Here is an 18656-nt window from a genome sequence, read left to right on the forward strand (position 1 = left end):
GAGAAACTTTGGGGTGTCGTGTGCGAGAAAGCGGGGATGTGTCTGAGCCCCCTCCCCTGTGACGGTGGGTCATGGTGCTTGTTTGTTTGTTTGTCTTGCAGGTCGAGGAGGGCAGTAAGGCGGCGGCGGTGAAGCTCCAGGTGGGAGATGAGATTGTCGCCATTAACGAGGTTCCTCTGAGTGGCTACAGGCAGGAGGCCATCTGTTTGGTCAAAGGCTCCCACAAGACTCTCTCGCTGGTGGTCAAAAGGTAGGGGTGGGGTCTCTGAGGGCTCTGGCAGATTGTGTGAAGGAGATGGAATTGCATGGTTAGACCACGCCTCTGTTTAGTGGAGTGGATTCGAATCTGCTGTGGACCTGGGTGACCGCACTTAACTCAGCACTGCTGGGAACTGAAGACGCGGATCTCTTTAACACACCAAAGCTGACGCCAGCCAGCTGGCTGAGGCAGGCAGCACTCAAGGCCTGCTGCTCTGATCCGACTGCTTCTCAACCCTGGTTGAGTTCCAGTGTGTGGTTTTTTTACTTACTGTACAGCTCAAAAGTTTGAAAGGGGTTAGAAATCCTGAATAGCTGTTCAAGATGAGGAATGGGAACCGAGTATAACAAATGTAAATATTGCTAAAAAAAAAACTGTGGCTTTGAGTGCTTCCAAACTTTCATGCATACCATTTCTTTTAACAACAAGAACTTGATGGATGCTTCGTATATTGTAGGCCCTCTAACAACAGTTTCTCTGGGGTATTCCAAATTCTGGGAATTCCAGGCACTGCTGAGGAATTCCTACTGTTGCCGTGCCTTCATAGGCGTCGGTCTCTTAAATCCAGCAGACGTGAGTGTGACGTGTGGGAGATCCAGAGACTAGATCGGGCTTCGAGGAATGACTGCTTTCTGATTCGTTCCCTGTTCAGTGTCTGCAGAATTCAGAAATATTGCTTTGAACCTCTGCCCCGTTGTTGTTGTTGTTGTTGTTTTTTCTTAATATAAAACTTGGCAAGTTTGAGCCTGTTATATATGGTTTGTTGTTTTGTATGGATTTGGAAATGGAGCTGGTTGGTGATATCATGTGTTCAGGTAACATTTGTGACACACAGCTGGGACCCATTGACACCATCTGCAGTGGTTAGACCACGCCTCTGTTTAGTAGAGTGGATTCGAATCTGCTGTGGACCTGGGTGACCACACTTAACTCAGCACTGCTGGGAACTGAAGACGCAGATCTCGCTTTGTGCTGATGGAAGGCTCGATTTAGTCTGGGTCAAACAAATGCCAAGATGTCTGTAACGTGGGAAAAAAAAGCTCCTCTTTTACCACTGTTTTGTGTTTCTTCTTTTACTCCTGATATAGCTGCAGGTGTCTAAATTCTTCCCCGGATTTCTGGAATTGGCAATTACAGGAGAAAAACCACCCAAGTATAAACAATGATTATAGGTGTGCTTCTTTAATCTGCCATTTCGTACACATAAACACTTTCACTTTAGAAGGCCTCATCATTAGCACTCCCACTGACATCCCCTAACACTCGAAACCAAAGTGGTTGCTTGTAGTTTTTGAGAGGGGCGGGTAGTTGTGATCTCAAACTGTGTGAAAAAAGCAGTATGCACTCACCAGGCCATGGATTGGATTAAAATGTTCACAGCATGACATGGTTTATGTGAAAGTAAGCAAGCCCTTCTTCAAAACATGTATAGGAGCCACCTGGCTTTCCTGAAACACTTTGAGTATTTGCGTATGAAAAGATGTGGTTCTGTCTTGAGTCACTTTTAGACTTTTTAAATTACATACAGTACCAATGAATTGCTGTCTTTTGTTCTTTAAAAATGCACATGCTGTTGATTGGTTATTGTTTTGTTCTGGCTGATTTTTATCAAGATGTTAAGTGTGTGTCGTTCCCACATTAATGCAAAATCAGTCATGGCTTTTTGATAAGTCTGAGTGTTTTGCATTAATCTGCTGTAGGGAACAATTAATCAAATGTTACACACCCAGTTTGCCTATCCTTTCGTGTATATATGATGTCATACACAAAATTAGATAAAAAGGCGTCTTTCTGTGTTACATTGGGATTCTGTAAGGCAGTTTAACTCTGCCTATGTTGCCCAATAATGAAAGTTATATTATAATAAAACATGAATATCAGCTAAAGCCCTGGATATATTTTCATAGGATTTGTACACATGGAACTTTACACCCCCTAACTATACGCAGACTTGTAGCTGGTCACACTGAGGTGGAACTGTCACAGATATGCCTGAAAGCAAAGTAAGAAGTGCTGTAGTTCCAGTTAGAGAAATTAATACAAGAAAAAAACTTGGATGTAAAGGTACTTGTTTCAGAATCCCGTGTGTCAGGATTTCTGGGGCATTGAAACACTCTGCTGAATGAAATAACTATTGGTTATAGTGAAATCTCCAGTAGTAATAAGAGATTTTGGGTGTTTCAGTTATGTGACGTAAGGGCTTGCAGTTTCTGATCAGTATCTAGTATCCAGTCTTGTTATCTAGACTCTAAAAGGAAGTGCTATCATGTATTCTCTAAAGACTTTCAGTGGTTCATTCCCCTCACCACACCCTGAAGCTTAATCTCCATAGTGAGCGCTGTCTTTTTTTGGAGGGTTGCTGAGGAACGATAGAGCTGTAGTTTCCTTTGTGCAAAATTGAATCGGAGGATGTCTTCTAGTGCTAAGTGCAATTTCTGAGGCATTCTGAACTAAAGACTGAAATGCTCGATTTTGAGGAACACTTTTTAATTTGTGTTTTAAGCAAAAGAACCAAGTGACCAATCTACAGGCTCAGTATTTTAGAGACCTATCCAGTGAAGTTACAGCAGATGGAAAAACAGCATCCATCTCCAAACCAGTCTCTACGCTCATGTCTGCTTGGAATGATCGGTGCAGGTGACATACTTCTGCCTGATGGTGTCTAGAGCTACATTATTCACATGGTCTGAGGGTTTTAAGAAGCGCTGGTAGCTATTGGTAACTCAATAACTCAATCATTCAGATGCTGTGAAAGTTGACGCTCACTCTACCTGGACATGCAGCTCCACAGTATAGACGAGCTATACGGGCGCTGAGCTGCTGTATCTGTATTCCCTTGTTCTGGGGTTGGAGCTGGTTTTAAAAATTAATAGAATTTAGGCTTCAGCATGATGATAAAACATTACTTTTATAGTAAGAGTAAAAAGTAATACTTTGTGGGTATTGTGCGTTACAAGTTGAATCAGGTAATGATTAAATGCATGGCCGTCATGGATAGGTTAACTTTTAGGGACAAATAGATTTTGTAGTGCTCACCCTGTGTGTAAGGGAGGGATAGTGTGCTGAAATTACACTCTATACACAAATAGCAACTGCAGTTGACAATTTTGTTTGCCCACAAATGAGATGCATTCTAAATAAGCAAACAATGCGCAGTGGTACAGGGTCATTTCTGAGCCACAGTGAAGAGAGATGGATTGAAAACGAGCTGAAATCTCGCCATCTTCCAGGCTGGGGCATCGATACTCCTGCGTCTTAGCGTTGTTGTCCACTGCCATTGCTGTGCACTTAAATACAGATCAGGTCCAGCCAGATTTAAGTTCTCTAAATCTGACCAGATCAGGCTGTATGATGGGAGGGCTGCTGCCAATAATTTTTTTTTATTCTTTCAGAGCTTGAACTGAAGCAATTGTTGTTCATTCAGAAACTGACGCTTACTTTTAGTATTACGCCACAGAGTCCTTGATGGCAAAACGCTGTATATTTTGTTTAGAATGGTAGAAACGTTCAACCACGAAGCCTCAACAGATCTTCTCAGTCCCTCGGGGTGCAGTGTGTACAGCACTTAACGCATGTTTAAAGGTTTTTTTTTGTAAGATCTCCTGAACTTGTCTTCCACGGCAAGCTGCTTACTGATTCTGCACCATACTTTACATATCAGTGGGGAACAGCATCCCGTAGCCTGGCGCTGGCTTGTTCCTGGTTGTTGAGGTGGGAGATACTGCTCCACCTCATCTCCTGAGAAGGGACTTTTCTTCAGACTAACCTTCCAATTGGTCTCTTCTGCTGGTTTCGGGCAGGATTAATTTCCACCTGACACGCGGTGGGATCAAGGCAACAGGAACTCCTTGACAAGGAAGGCCTTTCAGCTTTAGGTGGCGAGTTTGACTCGGAGGGAAATGAAAGCACCCGGTCACAGATCATTTTGCATCAGGTGATTTAGTCTGCAACTGTGAGCTCGCTCGCTGTTGGAATGGGAAGCACTAAGCCCCACGGGGAAGTGGAACCTGGCCGTCTCTGCCCTGCCCTGGGGAAGCTCATTCATTTGGAAACCTTTTATCCCACCATCTTACAAACCAGCTTGCCTAGTTGCCGTGCCAGTTTGGGGCAGTTAAAACTTCAAATATGTTGTCTGGTCATGATTGGCAAACTAGCCAACCAAAAATAAAGGTGTAAAAATGTAATGGAACAAGAATGGGATGCTGTTCCCAGCTCTGTTCCGCAGCGTGTTTCTGACCGCCTGTGTGCTCGCCCTGCGTGTCTGCCGAGAGCTGAGCCGAGGGTAGAGCTTTCCACAGTGGTCCCGCGGAGGTGAGCAGTGGTCTTGAGCTTTCCAGGCGTCGTTGACATTTTGCTTCTGATCATCCTTTAAAGACAGTCTGGATTAAACCATATTGCTGTCATAGGCAAGCCAGCTTGAACGAAGTGTTTCAGACGTAAAAAAGCACTCTTTCTAAACACGTGCAAGTGAAGACAAGCAAGTTCAGAAAATCAATATAAGTGTCATTAAAATTCAGTTCAGTTGTGTATCATACACAATATATAGGTGTATTATATGTTGTGTTATATAATGACTGTAGTTTGAATCGTTTGTGTTCTCTGGTTACTTGCCAAGCTGGTGGGTCTAGAAGGATTCCCGAAAGTGGACAGTTTTAGACCAAACATTCTTCCTGGCAGAGTAGATGCTGATTGACACTACCTTTTAAACGTCGTACATGTGTGATAAGTGGTGACCTAATAATTTAGGAATGGGGATGGGAGGTATTGTGAGTCATGTTTGCAGCGTTGCGCCAAACCCGAGATTCTGTTGAAACTGTTGTCGGCTTCTTCGGAAGAGTTAGGGTGACCCATACTCCATAGCTGAATGAATAGAGTATTTACTTGTGCACCAGGCACACCTGACTTTGTGACCACAAGGCACGTTTTCATTGATTTAGGAGCTACTTCAACACCCAGCCACAGCACCTGACTGCAGCTTTGACACCCTGACGTGCAAAAAACAAATCCTGATGCCAAGGCTTCAGAGAATGGATCCCCAGCTTCGTGTTTATGCTGCACACCATTGTGCATCTGCATTGTTAATAAAAAACTCAAATGTAGATCACTAGGCATAGAACAGCTGTTTTTATTTTTAATTTGGAATGCTATTTTTAATACATTTTTTGAGATTATCACATAAGTCTCCCCTATTTACAGTTTGTACTCCAGATTCACTGCATATAGTTGAAGTTAGATAATATATATTAGATATAGATTCCAGGCTGCTCTGTACTGTTTACTGTTGTCTGGCTCAAGAGTGATGGAAGCCCAGCGGCCTGGCCAGCTGTATATAATGTTAACAGACCCCCCCCATGTTAGATGAGAGGAGGGAGCACTCCTCTCTTTGCTTGTCTCTCTCCATGGGGGAGTAAGGGGTTTCTCGCCAACGCCTCTGGGTGCACAATGCACAATGCAGGCTGGGTGCACAGGGAGCTTGGCTTGTCCTGAACCTGTTGAGCAGAGACCAGGAGACCCCTCTGTCCCTGGAAGAGTGACAAGAGGGGTTTCCCACTGGGACTGAGTGGGCGATTCGCCCTCCAGTGGTTCAGTTTGTCCATATGCTGCTGCATTCTGCTCTTCGTGTGATCCACATTGCAGGGCGTCCTGAGACCGACCGCTCGAGTCCTAGCAGCCCATTACAGGAAGCGGGAATTGTGTTTCTGAGGTTCCATTATTTCAGGTTCAGCGAGGTCTGTTTTCTGTCCAAGTTCGGTCAATGGCACTCGACTGTTCAACCCACATTGCGCCCCAGTGCAGAGACGTTTGCTCCTGGCCTCCTGTGGCAGCTTCACATCAGCCTTTCTGGGTTTCAGAAGATCTAAAACTATTGACTTTCTTCAGCAGTAAAAAGGCACATTTTTCCTGTAGCGTAGCTTGCTAAAATATATACTACATATTGATTTAGGAATTTCTTTGTCTAATTACAGTGCTGTCTCAGTGAGTTAGTACTTCATACACTGGTGTGCTCCTGTAGCTGCTCATGTCCACCAGTTACTCTGTTTCTGGGCCAAGTGAAACATTCTACCGGATAATAAAGGTGTAAGTGAGGAATTTCAAGGGAAATAAATATCTGGATATATTTGAAGTTCTTAATATACTTTTTAGAGCTTTATTTTATCATTTATTAACCAAGACTCCTACTCGTGAAAGGGGTAGGGGGAGTTAGTAACCATCATATTTTTCTTTGCAGGTTTAATTTCTGTAATTGTATGGTTAGCGGCACAGCTCTCTTGCACTCTTACTAGTTCTGCACTTGTGTTCTTACTACCCTCATAAAATATTTGTCACACAGCAGTGGAAACAGTGTCAAGGCATTGGTTGGAGGGATTTTAAATCTCTTTTGGCTGCACAGTGTCTGGCTATTCAAATGCAGTCAGAACAATGGAACTTTTGTTGAGGCATCAACTTGTCAGTACTGTTATTCTTCAGTCGATAATCACTTCTGCCATATTTGTTCCCTCACATAACGGTTTTGTAGCTCTTGTAAAAGAGGAGACTGATGGCTTGGGAGCAGATGTCGTGACCGAAGTCCTGGATGGTCACATCATAGCTGAAACTGTGTTTCACACTGCTGACCGTCTCTCAAAAGTGCGATTGATTTGGTGTCCAGCTTGACATCTCTGTCCGCCCGAGAGGTTTTTAGTGAAACATCCTGCATTCCTCCGATAGTCATCATATATGTGACTGCTGTGTTAGGGACTGATTGGACCTCCCAGCACAGTGGAAATGTTTCTCTTCTGCTTAGTTTAGTAGACTTGGGGATACTCTTATTCAAATAAAATTTTCCCTTTGATTTAAGCAAACAACACGCTGTACTTAAAGCTTTGTTTTCCAGTTTTAGATTCATGTTCTGCATGAGTTACTAAGTTAGAGGTGACTGGCGTGTGCAGCTGGTGGACCCTGTCTCACCTCAGAAGTAGCAGAATATGACACAAACGGTGTAGTGACAGGCGGAAGATTTTGGGTATCTCCAGCTAAAATGTTTGAGGAGAAAACAGTAAATCCAAGGTTAGTTTTTGTGAGGAGGGCAACATCGCTACACTCAAAACAAAGAGAAGCTTCATTTTCCAACAGAAGTCCCAGCGGTGAGACAAAAGAAGCTTGAAGGGCAGGCATCGTCTCGGAGTACAGCATCTTTACTTGACAGGCTTTTGTACAGACTCTTAAGTCCCCGGCCCTGGCTGTGGAGAACGGGGTCACGAGACAGTTGGCAAGGGCATCTTTCTTTACTCAGCAGGGACTAGAAAGAAAATGGCTGTTGATCCAACACGCTTAATCTGTTTTCAGAGCACTGTCCGTATCTGAAGACCGCTTGACGGAAGCGTGTATAAAACTCCCTGCTGCTTTCAGTGCAGCGGTGCAGGTTTACCTCGGCATCTCCACAGGCCTTCGTACGCTCCGCGGGGAGAGCAAGTGACGCAGTCGAATAGGAGGTGTTCAGGCCTTCGTTGAAATGCTGCGCCAGGCCTGGTGCCAGCAGGACTGGGTGGGGTAAGCACAGACTCGGAAACTCTCCCAGCTGTCACTTGAGCTCCTCTGTGTCCACCCTGATTTGCGGTATGAAAGATGAAAACCAGGTTGGTAGCATACTAACAAACCTGGCATCGGTACCGAGTGGCTGTCCTGAAAATGGAATACTGATCCCCGATTCAGGTCGGCGTTTTCTGGTGAGGATCAGAAAAGGCCAGCCTGAGACTGTCCTGGATTTCAAAGGGGCTCCACAGTGGCAGAGGTCAGGCAGTAGAACAAGGATTCTACTCGGACAAAGATTGTGATTAGCTGCCGTAGATAATGCCTCCTCTCGGTAAGAGTCTCCTTCTTTCTGTAAAGGGTGTGCAAGCACCAGGAAGTTTTGCTGGGTTCTCTGCTGCTTTGCATAAGTATCCAGACACCGCAGTCACGCCAATCCTACAGCACGTCAGAATGCAAATAGCTCGACAGTAACTGGGAGTGGTGTTACCTTCTCCAGAAGGGTTCTGCCGAATCGCACCCTGCAGTAATGCTACCACTGGTTTTCTGTTGTAAAACACAGAGCAATCTTCACTAGAAAGTCAATTTTATGCAGAAATACAAAACAAAACACATCCGTCTTTCAACATTTGAAAGTATGGGACAAAAACCAAGTTGCACTATATAGTCCTTCTGTTGTAAGCTGTAGTGATCATGTCTACTAAGTAAACACTGCATAGACTACAGACAGGTGTGTTTTGTGTAGGTGTTCAAGTTCTAACACCTTACACACTTGCTCTTAACAGAGAGCTCCTGACTGCTGGGGTATTCCCAGAGTTACCTTGAGTGCTCAAGCTAGCGCTGTTGTGCTAGCACTTGTTTTACTTTTTATTGCAATTAATTTGACTTGGAAGTGCAAATTTTGTGTTGGAATGTATACAATGGTGCCTGTTAAAGTCTCCCAGACGTGCTCGTCTCACCCCCAAGTCCAGTTCGAGATCAGCAATGTTACTGTGGCCAAATCTGACTGCATCTGACTGCATCAGGGTTAGTGTCTTCTGTCTGTTAAAAGTTATCTCCCATTGTGCGATCAAGATTCCCTCCGCTTGGAGTTTATCAAAGCGGACCTCTTGGCTCTCAGTTAACTTTGAGAAAAATAAATTATTATAATTTTTTTTATTATAATTATATTAAAGAAATTATAATATTGCCCTTTTCTGCTGCCCATTCTGGGAGACCTCTAAATAGAAAGTGATAGTGTGATGTTTACAAGATTTATCATATTAATGGAACTTTGAGGTCCGGTCAATATGAGGGCATACATTTCTAGTGTATTTTAATGCATTTTCTCCGCATGAACGTTTTTCACATAAAAGCAGAATAAATTAGTGGTAAGGACGCTGGGTTTCATTGACAGCCACTGAGGTTTGCAAAATATCCCCTTAGGCAATTAAGCCCATTTTAATCATTAACAGATGTGTAGTAAATATTGCTAACATTTGGCTGAACAAAACGCCAAACTTGCAATAGATGTTTAAGTCTCGACCCCCGTATTACATCTGTGTCCTTTTATACTCAGTAAAATGTGCTGCGCACCTCTCTTTGACCTCTTTTCAAAAATGTTCCTGTCACACATCTCTGTCTTGACAGCAGTTTGCCTCAGTTTTCTGTCTCTAGTGCTGAGACCAAGGAGAAATCTCACACGAGGGAACACGGAAAAGACTGAGCGATTTATTAAAACACGTCCGTGTCAACAGAAATCTCATAACCTCGAAGAGAGAAAGGAGGAGGACACCTAGTGGTGAAGACATGTCGCGTGTGAGAGGAATGCTTTAACACACCCGAGAGGAGGCTGAAGTTGAGTTCTTTTGGGATGAAAGGTCCTGCCTGTTCTGCAACAAACCATTGTTTACAATTTTTAGGAAGGGTGCAGTTAGTCTTCTCTTTAGTTCCAGAGAAAATCTGCTCTTAGTAGTTACATTTCCAAGACACCAACATGATGTGAATTTAATATACATTTTTTTGTTTTGGTGTTGTAAAGAAAATTCATTAAAATCTTGATTGGTCCAGCGAATTAGTAGATGTTATAAATAATTACTGTGGGTTTTCTGCACTGCCAGTTTGCTGCCACCAACTACAAAGTGTGAAGGGTCTAACTGTGTAAGAACCAGAAAAGGAGCAGATGCACAATACGGTCTTTTTGAGCAAAGTTTGCTTAGAATAGTCACTTTGATCAATATTCATTTGCTCTTTTGTGGGTAAAGAGAATGTAATTTAATTATATGAGTTTATGGAAATCCCAGGTGGAAAGATGAAACTCGTTGGAGTACGTCTCCTGGATCTTGCGGCACCAGCTTTAGGTCTCGTTTTTAAGTTCCCTTTCGGCTGCTCTTTTCTTCTTCTCTACTTGTTGTTATGATTCACTCATAAAGATCACTTTTCCTTTCAAATGAATAAAAGTAAGTTTTCACAGTAGCCAAGTACTGTACCTCAGTGGGTTCTGTGGTACTAAACTTAACAAGATAACCTTTCCTTACAATAAAATGTGGATCATTTTTGGTGCAGTTCGGCTAATACAGAAAGTTAACGTCACTGTATTCTTTCTTTGAAGACTTTATTTTTTCAAATCAAAGAAAGCCTAAAGCTAATTTAATACCATAATAAGTCTATATTTCATGTAAGTTGAGGAAAAACCCTTTTCCTGTCTTGTTGCTGTGTTGGGAATCTGCCTGGAGACGCTTACCTTGTGCTTTGCCAGTGACCCAGAACAGGATGAAGAACTGATCTTCTGCTCTGGACTGGTTACTGTACAGAGGTGGGGGGAGGTTTCTTTTCCAGCATTTTCCATTTAAAAATCTTAATGAATGTAGTTCTGGTTGCCTTAAGGATGAGCGGTGCTAGAAAGGCTTTAGGATTGCAATGAGGGAATTTTGTTGGTAAGCACAGACGAAAGTGACGTGTATAATTATCCTGGGTTCTCCAGAAAGGATGCGATTTCAGTTTTCTGCCACTAGAGGGCGGCCTTTAGTCTTATATCACCAGGGATTGTATTTTAGCACAGGAGCTTGACAGTTTGAGGGAACAGAGCATTAAAAGGGGTTAACGTGCTTAATAAAATACTTAAAGGAACTGACAAACATTTGATAAGAAACATCTGAAATGAAGTGGAGCTACTGAGATCGCACGGAATGACCCAGTGTTTGATGTGCAAGATGTACTGTGGGAAGTATGGCAAAACCTGCTACACTTGTGTTTAAACAGTTGTGCCTTGAGTAACTATTTTCATGGAGATGAAGGCATTTTGTATGTAATACAGGAAAACAAATAGTTTTTTGAATCGTTCAGCATTTGTTGTGTTAGTGGGGCTAGGCTTGTCATGGGCAATCGTTAAGAGAGAGAGAAGTTAGTGAATGAGAAGAAGACTCTGAAATGGAAGTTTGCTACTCAAGCAGATAGAAAGCAGAGAGAAATTCTGGAGAGATGGAACTCCATTGGAAGACAACCATACCTGAAGGTGTTTTAGGGAAGTGGATATCCTCTCTCTGTTTAACTTTCAGATTTTTTTTTTATTGCCGCCCACTCTAGCTGTATTTTTATAAGTGTAAATATTGACACTGTAGCTCTTGAGCTGTACACACTCTGAAGCTCCAGTGGTAATAAAGAGGAAGATGGGAAGAGAGCCTGTCATGTGGCGTCGTTTACCGATTTTACAAATATGCCTTCTGTTAAATCGGTGTGTTCTGTCTTTCATCACCTATTAAATGACATTTTAAAATAAGTGGAAGCAATTTCGGCTGTTTAGTTTTGACTCCTAATGCCTTAGGCCTAATTGTAGTGGTTTTTGTTTCACAAATACACATGCAGATCAGACAACTTGTAGTTTCTTTTCCAGACTAATCCATTAGAAGGCATTTTGGAAGTGGTGTTACATTATTCCTCTGGAATATATCTGTAAAAGTTAAACTCAGTACACATTTCTGTATGGCTGTGTTGAAATTATGAGTAGAGGCATAACTGCACACACATTACAGGACTACTAATACGCTATAAGGAATGTCTTGCATGAAATAATACCAGAATTCTATATACCACTATAATATATCCTATAAAATTGAGTTTGGTTACCCAACCAGGTTAGCACACTAATCATGGATCAAAATTCTTTACAGTTTTCTTCTGATCTGAAAGGACTGCATTTACTATTTCTCTCTATGCTACCTTCCTCTGAGAGGCTTGTATTTGTTTTAGTTCAGTAGGTGGCTGCGTCGGCATGCTTAGGCTGCAAAGGAACAAGTAATAGGTTTATTCCATGCTGAAAAGAGAAGAGCGAAAACACAATGTGTCAGCATGGAATTAAACCTGTTACTTGTTCCTTTATATTTGCTTTGGTAACTGTTCCTTTCCGAATTGCAGCTCATATATGTGCTAGTGTGTGAAAAATACTTCGGTGAGCACGTGAGATTTGACCGGAGGCTCTAGCTTCACGAATGCGGATCAATCCTATTACATCCTCTAAAACGTTAGGGAGTATCCAGATTAAGAAGGAAGAGGTCGCCCTAAGTGCAGGGGGTGATAGTGGTGGGGATCTCATTTAACTGTGGGGAAAACGTTCCCAGCAGGTCGTCAGCGGAGCTGTCCGCCTTTCATTTCACGCCTTCAGGTGCAGGATAAGACCAGAAAATCGCTGGCCAAACTCTGTGCCTGTGTCTGTCGTGATAGTCGATCAGCCTCCCTTGACAGTATGTCGATTTGGCCTGTTTCCTGGGTGTGGCTTTGGTAAGAAGAGAGGACATTATTCGAAGCTCTAAGTCGGGGAGCTTCGGGGGGTTTAAAAATAATGATAAGAAATGTAAAGAGCTGTTGCGATCAGAAGAATAAGTGTGGAGAGGTGCAGCTGTACCCAGTGTACACTGCAGGTATTCGTACAGAAATGGAGTCTTGGTGCTGACAGTACAGTGGGTACGTATTTAAAAAGGAGACGTTATTCTGCCTGTGTCTCTGTACGTTTTCCTGAATGGCCGATTGCCATTTGTTTCCTTTCTCACCCCATTTGGAGTATAACTGAAAGAGCTTGAGATCTCAATGAGAGCCCCAAAGAGCAGCAGTGCAGTGTTAGGAAAGGGAAACTGTGAGTCTAGCAAACGAGAATAAAGCCCGCACATTAATAGAGGTTATCACACTGATAAAATGTGATCCTAGGGGAAAAACAGAAATTAGTGTGGTATCTATGACAGAAATTTGACAGCTAAATTTTCAGGCCTTTTAGTAGAAATCTTAGTTCCTAAACATTTGTAACCACACAATGTGTCAGTGAGCTGGGATGAGCTTATATCTAGCTGTGTCTGTCCACAAGTGCAAAGTTAGCTGGTAGTTGATAAACAGATGGATGTATTTGTGACTATAACCTAAAATAGGGCAATAGCTGTAGTATACCCTAGTTTTTGCTGCTATATTCCCCTGCTCCTTATGGTGCAGTTTTCTCACAGTGGTTTTGAGTTGCCCTGAGGAGTCATGACAACGGTCACATCTCAAGCCAGTTTACACTCTCTTTAGCTTAAAAATGTGAGAGGCTTCATAGAATATACAGTAGAAAAAAACAAACAATGTTTCCTAGGCAATGGCGTTTCAATTCATCCTACGACAGCGGTTTAATGTTAATTGGAAGTCCTCAACAGTATTACTCAGGGGTGTTGCTGAATGGTCATGTTTTGCTTATATGGTGTAAATCAAACGGTGTAAATTCGACTAAAATGAGCAGCCTTCAGGTACATCAGTCAGCTGTGGCAGTGAGTCGAGGTGCTGTGTATGCATGTTAAGAAGATTTTCGGCCCATCAGCAGTACTGTAAAGGGTGTTCTTTAAACATGCTTTACTTTTAAACATCTTGGGCTGCCGTGTTTGAACATTTAGCTGTGGTAATGAATGTTCAAAGCATCTCTGAACAGTGTTGTAGTTACTTGCAAAACCTTTTGACCAGAGAGCTGTCAGCGTTTCCTCCTGTTTACAGGACTCTACAGCTGCAGTGGATGAAATCTCTGGCACCGAGCGCAAGAGTCCGGACTCTTATTGTTTTTGGAACCAGACCCCTTTCAGTACTTTACACTGTGTACGGTTTTCAATTCGTCTTCAACGTCTCTTCGGCTTTGAGGATGGCTCGGCCCACTTCATTTCTCTCTCTCTCTCTCGTGCCTCCTTGCCGTCTCGGGCCTCTGCCTAAAAATGTCATCAAAGCGACGTCGGCAGCAATCAGGGTTGAAATTTCGGGGCATTTCCAGTTGCATTTCATTGCTCTCAGATCAGACTTAATCCCCCCACAATGTAAGGGCAGTGACTTGGCAGAGGAATGCTGCTGCGCTGTGGAGATACGGGGGGGGTGGAGGCACAGTTGAGCAATTTGAGCTACCTGCCCACCCCGTCAATCACCCCCACCCCCCCTCCATCCTCTGCTTTCCTTTTCTCCCTAAATGAGACCATTTAAGGGGGGTAATGCTCACAATTGAGTTCTTTAATTGCTAGCAAGAATATGATTGACTTTTTTCAGCTTTTTCTAAACGTAGCTGTCCTGTATCCTAATGTATAGTGTTTTTGTTTTGGTTTTTTTTTGCCAAGGGGTAACACAAAGTTATGGCAAGCAGCCTGGATCTTAGAAGGAGGGCTGCTCGTAAATTTTCACTAAACCGTGTTCAGTCAAAATATTCTTTCCTGTCGTGCCTTTAATAAGCTGTATCTCCCTTGTGCTGCTATTTCAGTTTGCTGGGAAATAGCTGCCCAGTGCAGGCCTTTAATTTGTGCATTGTTTGGATTGCACTGGCATGCACGTTGTACAATTGAGGTCTTGTGCATCAGAAGTGGAGCTGACATGATGAATAGGCTAAAGTTATATTGTCAACTCTGTCCTCTGGGCAGACAGCCTGTCCTATTTAAACACGGGGATTGGCTCGACGAGGGCGAAAAGGTTGAGCTTATAAGCCCTACCTGTCGGGTCCTGCGGCTTGCAAAGACAAAAAGCCTATTCAGTGCGCACCCCAGAGGGCAGACATTTTCATCTCTAAACAAATGCTGTTTAAGACTGCTGCGCTGTCCCGTGCAGAGTTTGGCTAAAGATGGTGACCCCTAATGCTCCAAAGCTCTTGGGTTAAATGTCGCACAGCAGTGAACCCTCACTTTGACCTTTGACCCTTTCGGAGGAGTATTCAAGGCAGAACATACATCTGCTGTCTGAGGAACATGGCTTATAACCATTGTGAGGCAAAGAATTGACAGAAGTGCTGGAGATGAGGACGTTCACACCAGGGATAAAAACAGCAAAAAGATTTAAAAATGATTGGTTGGGTTACCGAAGTACTTAAATTATTTATTATTAAATCAGTTATTATAATAATAATAATAATAATAATAATAATAATAATAATTGCTTATACTTATATAGCGCTTTTCTGGACACTCCACTCAAAGCGCTTTACAGGTAATGGGGACTCCCCTCCACCACCACCAATGTGCAGCCCCCACCTAGATGATGCGACGGCAGCCATAGCGCACCAGAACACTCACCACACATCAGCTATCAGTGGGGAGGAGAGCAGAGTAATGAAGCCAATTCATAGATGGGGCTTATTAGGAGGCCATGAATTTTTATTAGTGGTCTAATAAGAAAGATGGGGCAAGGCAAAAAAAAAACAGATCCGTATGTGTCTAAATGAAGTTGTTTATTTTATGTAAAAGCTGTATTAAGTGTTTTCGTTTAGTTCAAATACACCAGTTGAATAATGGATTTCTAGTCACAAGTTGGAGTTGTTGGAGTTCACTCAAAATTGGTAAAATATATTTAACTGATTAATGTTAGTTAGTTAGTGTTAGTTGGGCCTGCAGGGGGCGCTCACCCTGCGGTCCATGTGGATCCTAATGCCCCAGTATAGTGACAGGGACACTATACTGTAAACAGGCGCCGTCCTTCGGATGAGACGTAAAACCGAGGTCCTGACTCTCTGGTCATTAAAAATCCCAGGGCGTTTCTCGAAAAGAGTAGGGGTCTAACCCTGGCGTCCTGGCCAAATTTCACATTGTCCCTTACCAATCATGGCATCCTAATAATCCCCATCTATGAATTGGCTACATTACTCTGCTCTCCTCCCCACTGATAGCTGGTGTGTGGTGGGCGTTCTGGCGCACTATGGCTGCCGTCGCATCATCCAGGTGGGGCTGCACATTGGTGGTGGTGGAGGGGAGTCCCCATTACCTGTAAAGCGCTTTGAGTGGAGTGTCCAGAAAAGCGCTATATAAGTGTAAGCAATTATTATTTTATTATTAATAATAATAATTAATGTATAAATGTATTTACATTTAAGCACTTTCTAAACACTTTAAATAGATTTATTTACATTTTATGTACATTTGTGCAGTTTGCTGTTACGTTGACACCAGACATTCAAGTGCTGATGAACAAAATGTATTGGGGTTTTATTTTCACAGCTGGTGAAGGCTTGTGATCATTCCTAGGCCCTGGGCACTAGAGATTGTTTCACGTACAGTAAATAGTCCCAGGGTGATCAGCAACAGGAAGAGAGGACTTTTACAGCTTATTCTGTGACACAGAAGAGGTCCAGTAGCCACAGCACAGCCATGCCCGATGGTGGTCAGTGGTCAGGCACTCGTAATAGAACCAGGGAGTTATTAGAGGACTTTATTCAAGTATTAAAAATCTTTATTAGCACTGACAAGGTTGACCCAGTGAGCTTCTTCAGAATCAGTAGTGATACATGAATTCGAGGCATAGAAACAATGGAGAACGTTCATTTACAGCTTACAACGGGAGGCATTTTTTATAAAAAGGGTTAGGGGTGCCAGGACCCAAGTAACCTAGCTATGTTTTCAAAGGCGCCAGGATCCGTCTCGTTCCTCTGGCCCAGGAGCAGTGAATCCCCACAGCGGCCCGGCCGCGGGCAGTGCTCTGTCGCTGAGCCGGTGGAAGCAGGAAGCGGGGGAGGCGTGTGGGTGGGCTGTGAGAGCCGCGGCCTCCGCTAATGACCGCCGCCGAGCTGCCCATTGCTGCAGATTTCTTTCCGTCGGACTGCCGCCCCTTCGCCTTTGTGAGGAGCTAGTGATGGCAGCCGTCAGTTAATTAGGAATCCGTTAAGATAACGGGCCGCATCACGCAACGCGAGTGTTGGTTTCAGTAGCGGCAGCTGCGGCTGAACTTCATTTGGCCTGCGTGTTGCTTTCTCTTTTCCGGTCTGGCGTTCTTGAGCTGTTGGAAGTGGAGAGCGAGAATGTCCGCGTCCGCAACAAATCTGCCCTCAAGTGCCGTGTCTTGTACTCTGCGGCGTTTAGTAACCCTCACCTCTGCACAGCAGCTTTCGTTCCTGCTGAAAGGGGGTTCGAGCGAGCATGACGGTAACTGAGAAGTAACAATGTGTTTGCCTGCACCACATTAGGTGGGAGAGGCTTAATTCTTCATTCCTTCTAAATTCGACTAATCCTCATGGGATCCTTCCCACCTTTCCTTCCGAAGAGCATGAAAAGGCCGATGGAGAGTTCCTCTCATCCCGTTACCCCGGTGTGCGATGGCCCGCTGCTCGAATCGGCATCGCCGAGGCTGGGATCAGGGCGGCGGGCTCCTGTTCTGCTTGATCCTGGCATGGCGTCGTGGGCACTGGGTGTGTTATTGGCTGGGAGCTCACTGACACAGGCGAGATTATGGCGAGTTGGTGATGTTGGCTACCCTGCAATGAATATTAACAAGGCAGGCAAGCTTATCACTCTAACAGGCACAGTGACAGAGGAGCTCAGCCAGAGTGCGGGAGACTCCCTTCCATCGTATGAGGACGGAGACGTCTTGATGCAGGTTTTGTAGCTACAGTCATGAGATGAGATGAGATTTGAGTCTGTTCTTTTTACAGACCTAGTGACCCTGCCTATTGAGACGCTGAGACAAAATAGAAAATACTACCTAGACTGGTGCTGCTGGCTCCCGATATTGAGAGCCTATATGTTGTATAAGTAGAACACTATTCAATAGCCCAAAACATTGAGTATGTAGAGCCATTTATAATATAGAATCTATAGTTCATTAAGAGTTCAGGAACATGGCATGCTAGATAGTTCTGGACTGTAACATTTATTGTCAGTAGGCATACTGTCCCTTAAAATATGTGTCAACTATAACTGAGCTGATTGTTACTAAAGCCTTATTAAGAGCCTTACAAATCTTGCAGTTTATCCAAATCAGGTCCAGAGGTGTTTGTATTATTTCTTTCAGGTTTTATGGCCTGTTATTTCAATTTAATAATACACTTTACATAATCTCCCCCTCATTTTATTTTTTGTATTAATTAGAAACCTTTTAGCTGTTGACGTGTGTAATCCATTATTTGGATGCAAAATAACATATTCTGCAGCTGGTTACAAGCTGGCCTAATTAATGCGATGGAAACTGAGTTTCAGTTGCTTTCCACCAGCAGTCAGAGAAGGAATAATTTATTTATGAGGATATTAGTGCATTGTTTGGACTTGCACCAGATCTTGATAAACATCTAAGTGTGCAGCAGTAGAAAAGTCAGCTCACAGCAGAACCTTTGTCTAACATTTTCTGCTCTGTAATGCACTCCCCCATCAATTAAGGTCTTAAATGGTTCTGGTCTAATCTTCTTGCCTGTCAGCAGACAACTTGTGTGTGTGCCAAGATAGGTTTAATCAAATCTGCGCAGGTCAAGCTCTGATCATGCAGTTTTCATCCTGCACAAATGACATTGTTAGAAAGATTGTGAGGGTATTAGAATTTTAAAATAAGGTGTTTTTTTTTAATTATCTATACTTGTATGTATTTTATTGTGGTGCCATTTCTAGTATTCTTTAGGTGATCATTTTCCATTACCATAGCTAGAATTTCAATGTTATAAAGCCTTTGCAAGGGT

General features: G+C 43.3%; 1 protein-coding gene across 8 annotated transcripts in view; it reads left to right on the forward strand.

Annotated features, from left to right (window-relative positions):
• shroom2a (shroom family member 2a) overlaps nucleotides 1–18656 on the forward strand; it is an 83863-nt gene that overhangs the window by 28001 nt on the left and 37206 nt on the right. For all 8 annotated transcript variants that reach the window (XM_088599758.1, XM_088599744.1, XM_088599766.1 and 5 more), the window contains one exon: nucleotides 102–250. In XM_088599758.1, the coding sequence (XP_088455884.1) occupies nucleotides 102–250 (149 nt within the window). The remainder of the gene's footprint in view (nucleotides 1–101; nucleotides 251–18656) is intronic.

Source organism: Lepisosteus platostomus, chromosome 2 (assembly GCF_059453375.1).
Source record: "Lepisosteus platostomus isolate fLepPlt1 chromosome 2, fLepPlt1.hap1, whole genome shotgun sequence".
Classification (NCBI taxonomy): domain Eukaryota; kingdom Metazoa; phylum Chordata; class Actinopteri; order Semionotiformes; family Lepisosteidae; genus Lepisosteus; species Lepisosteus platostomus.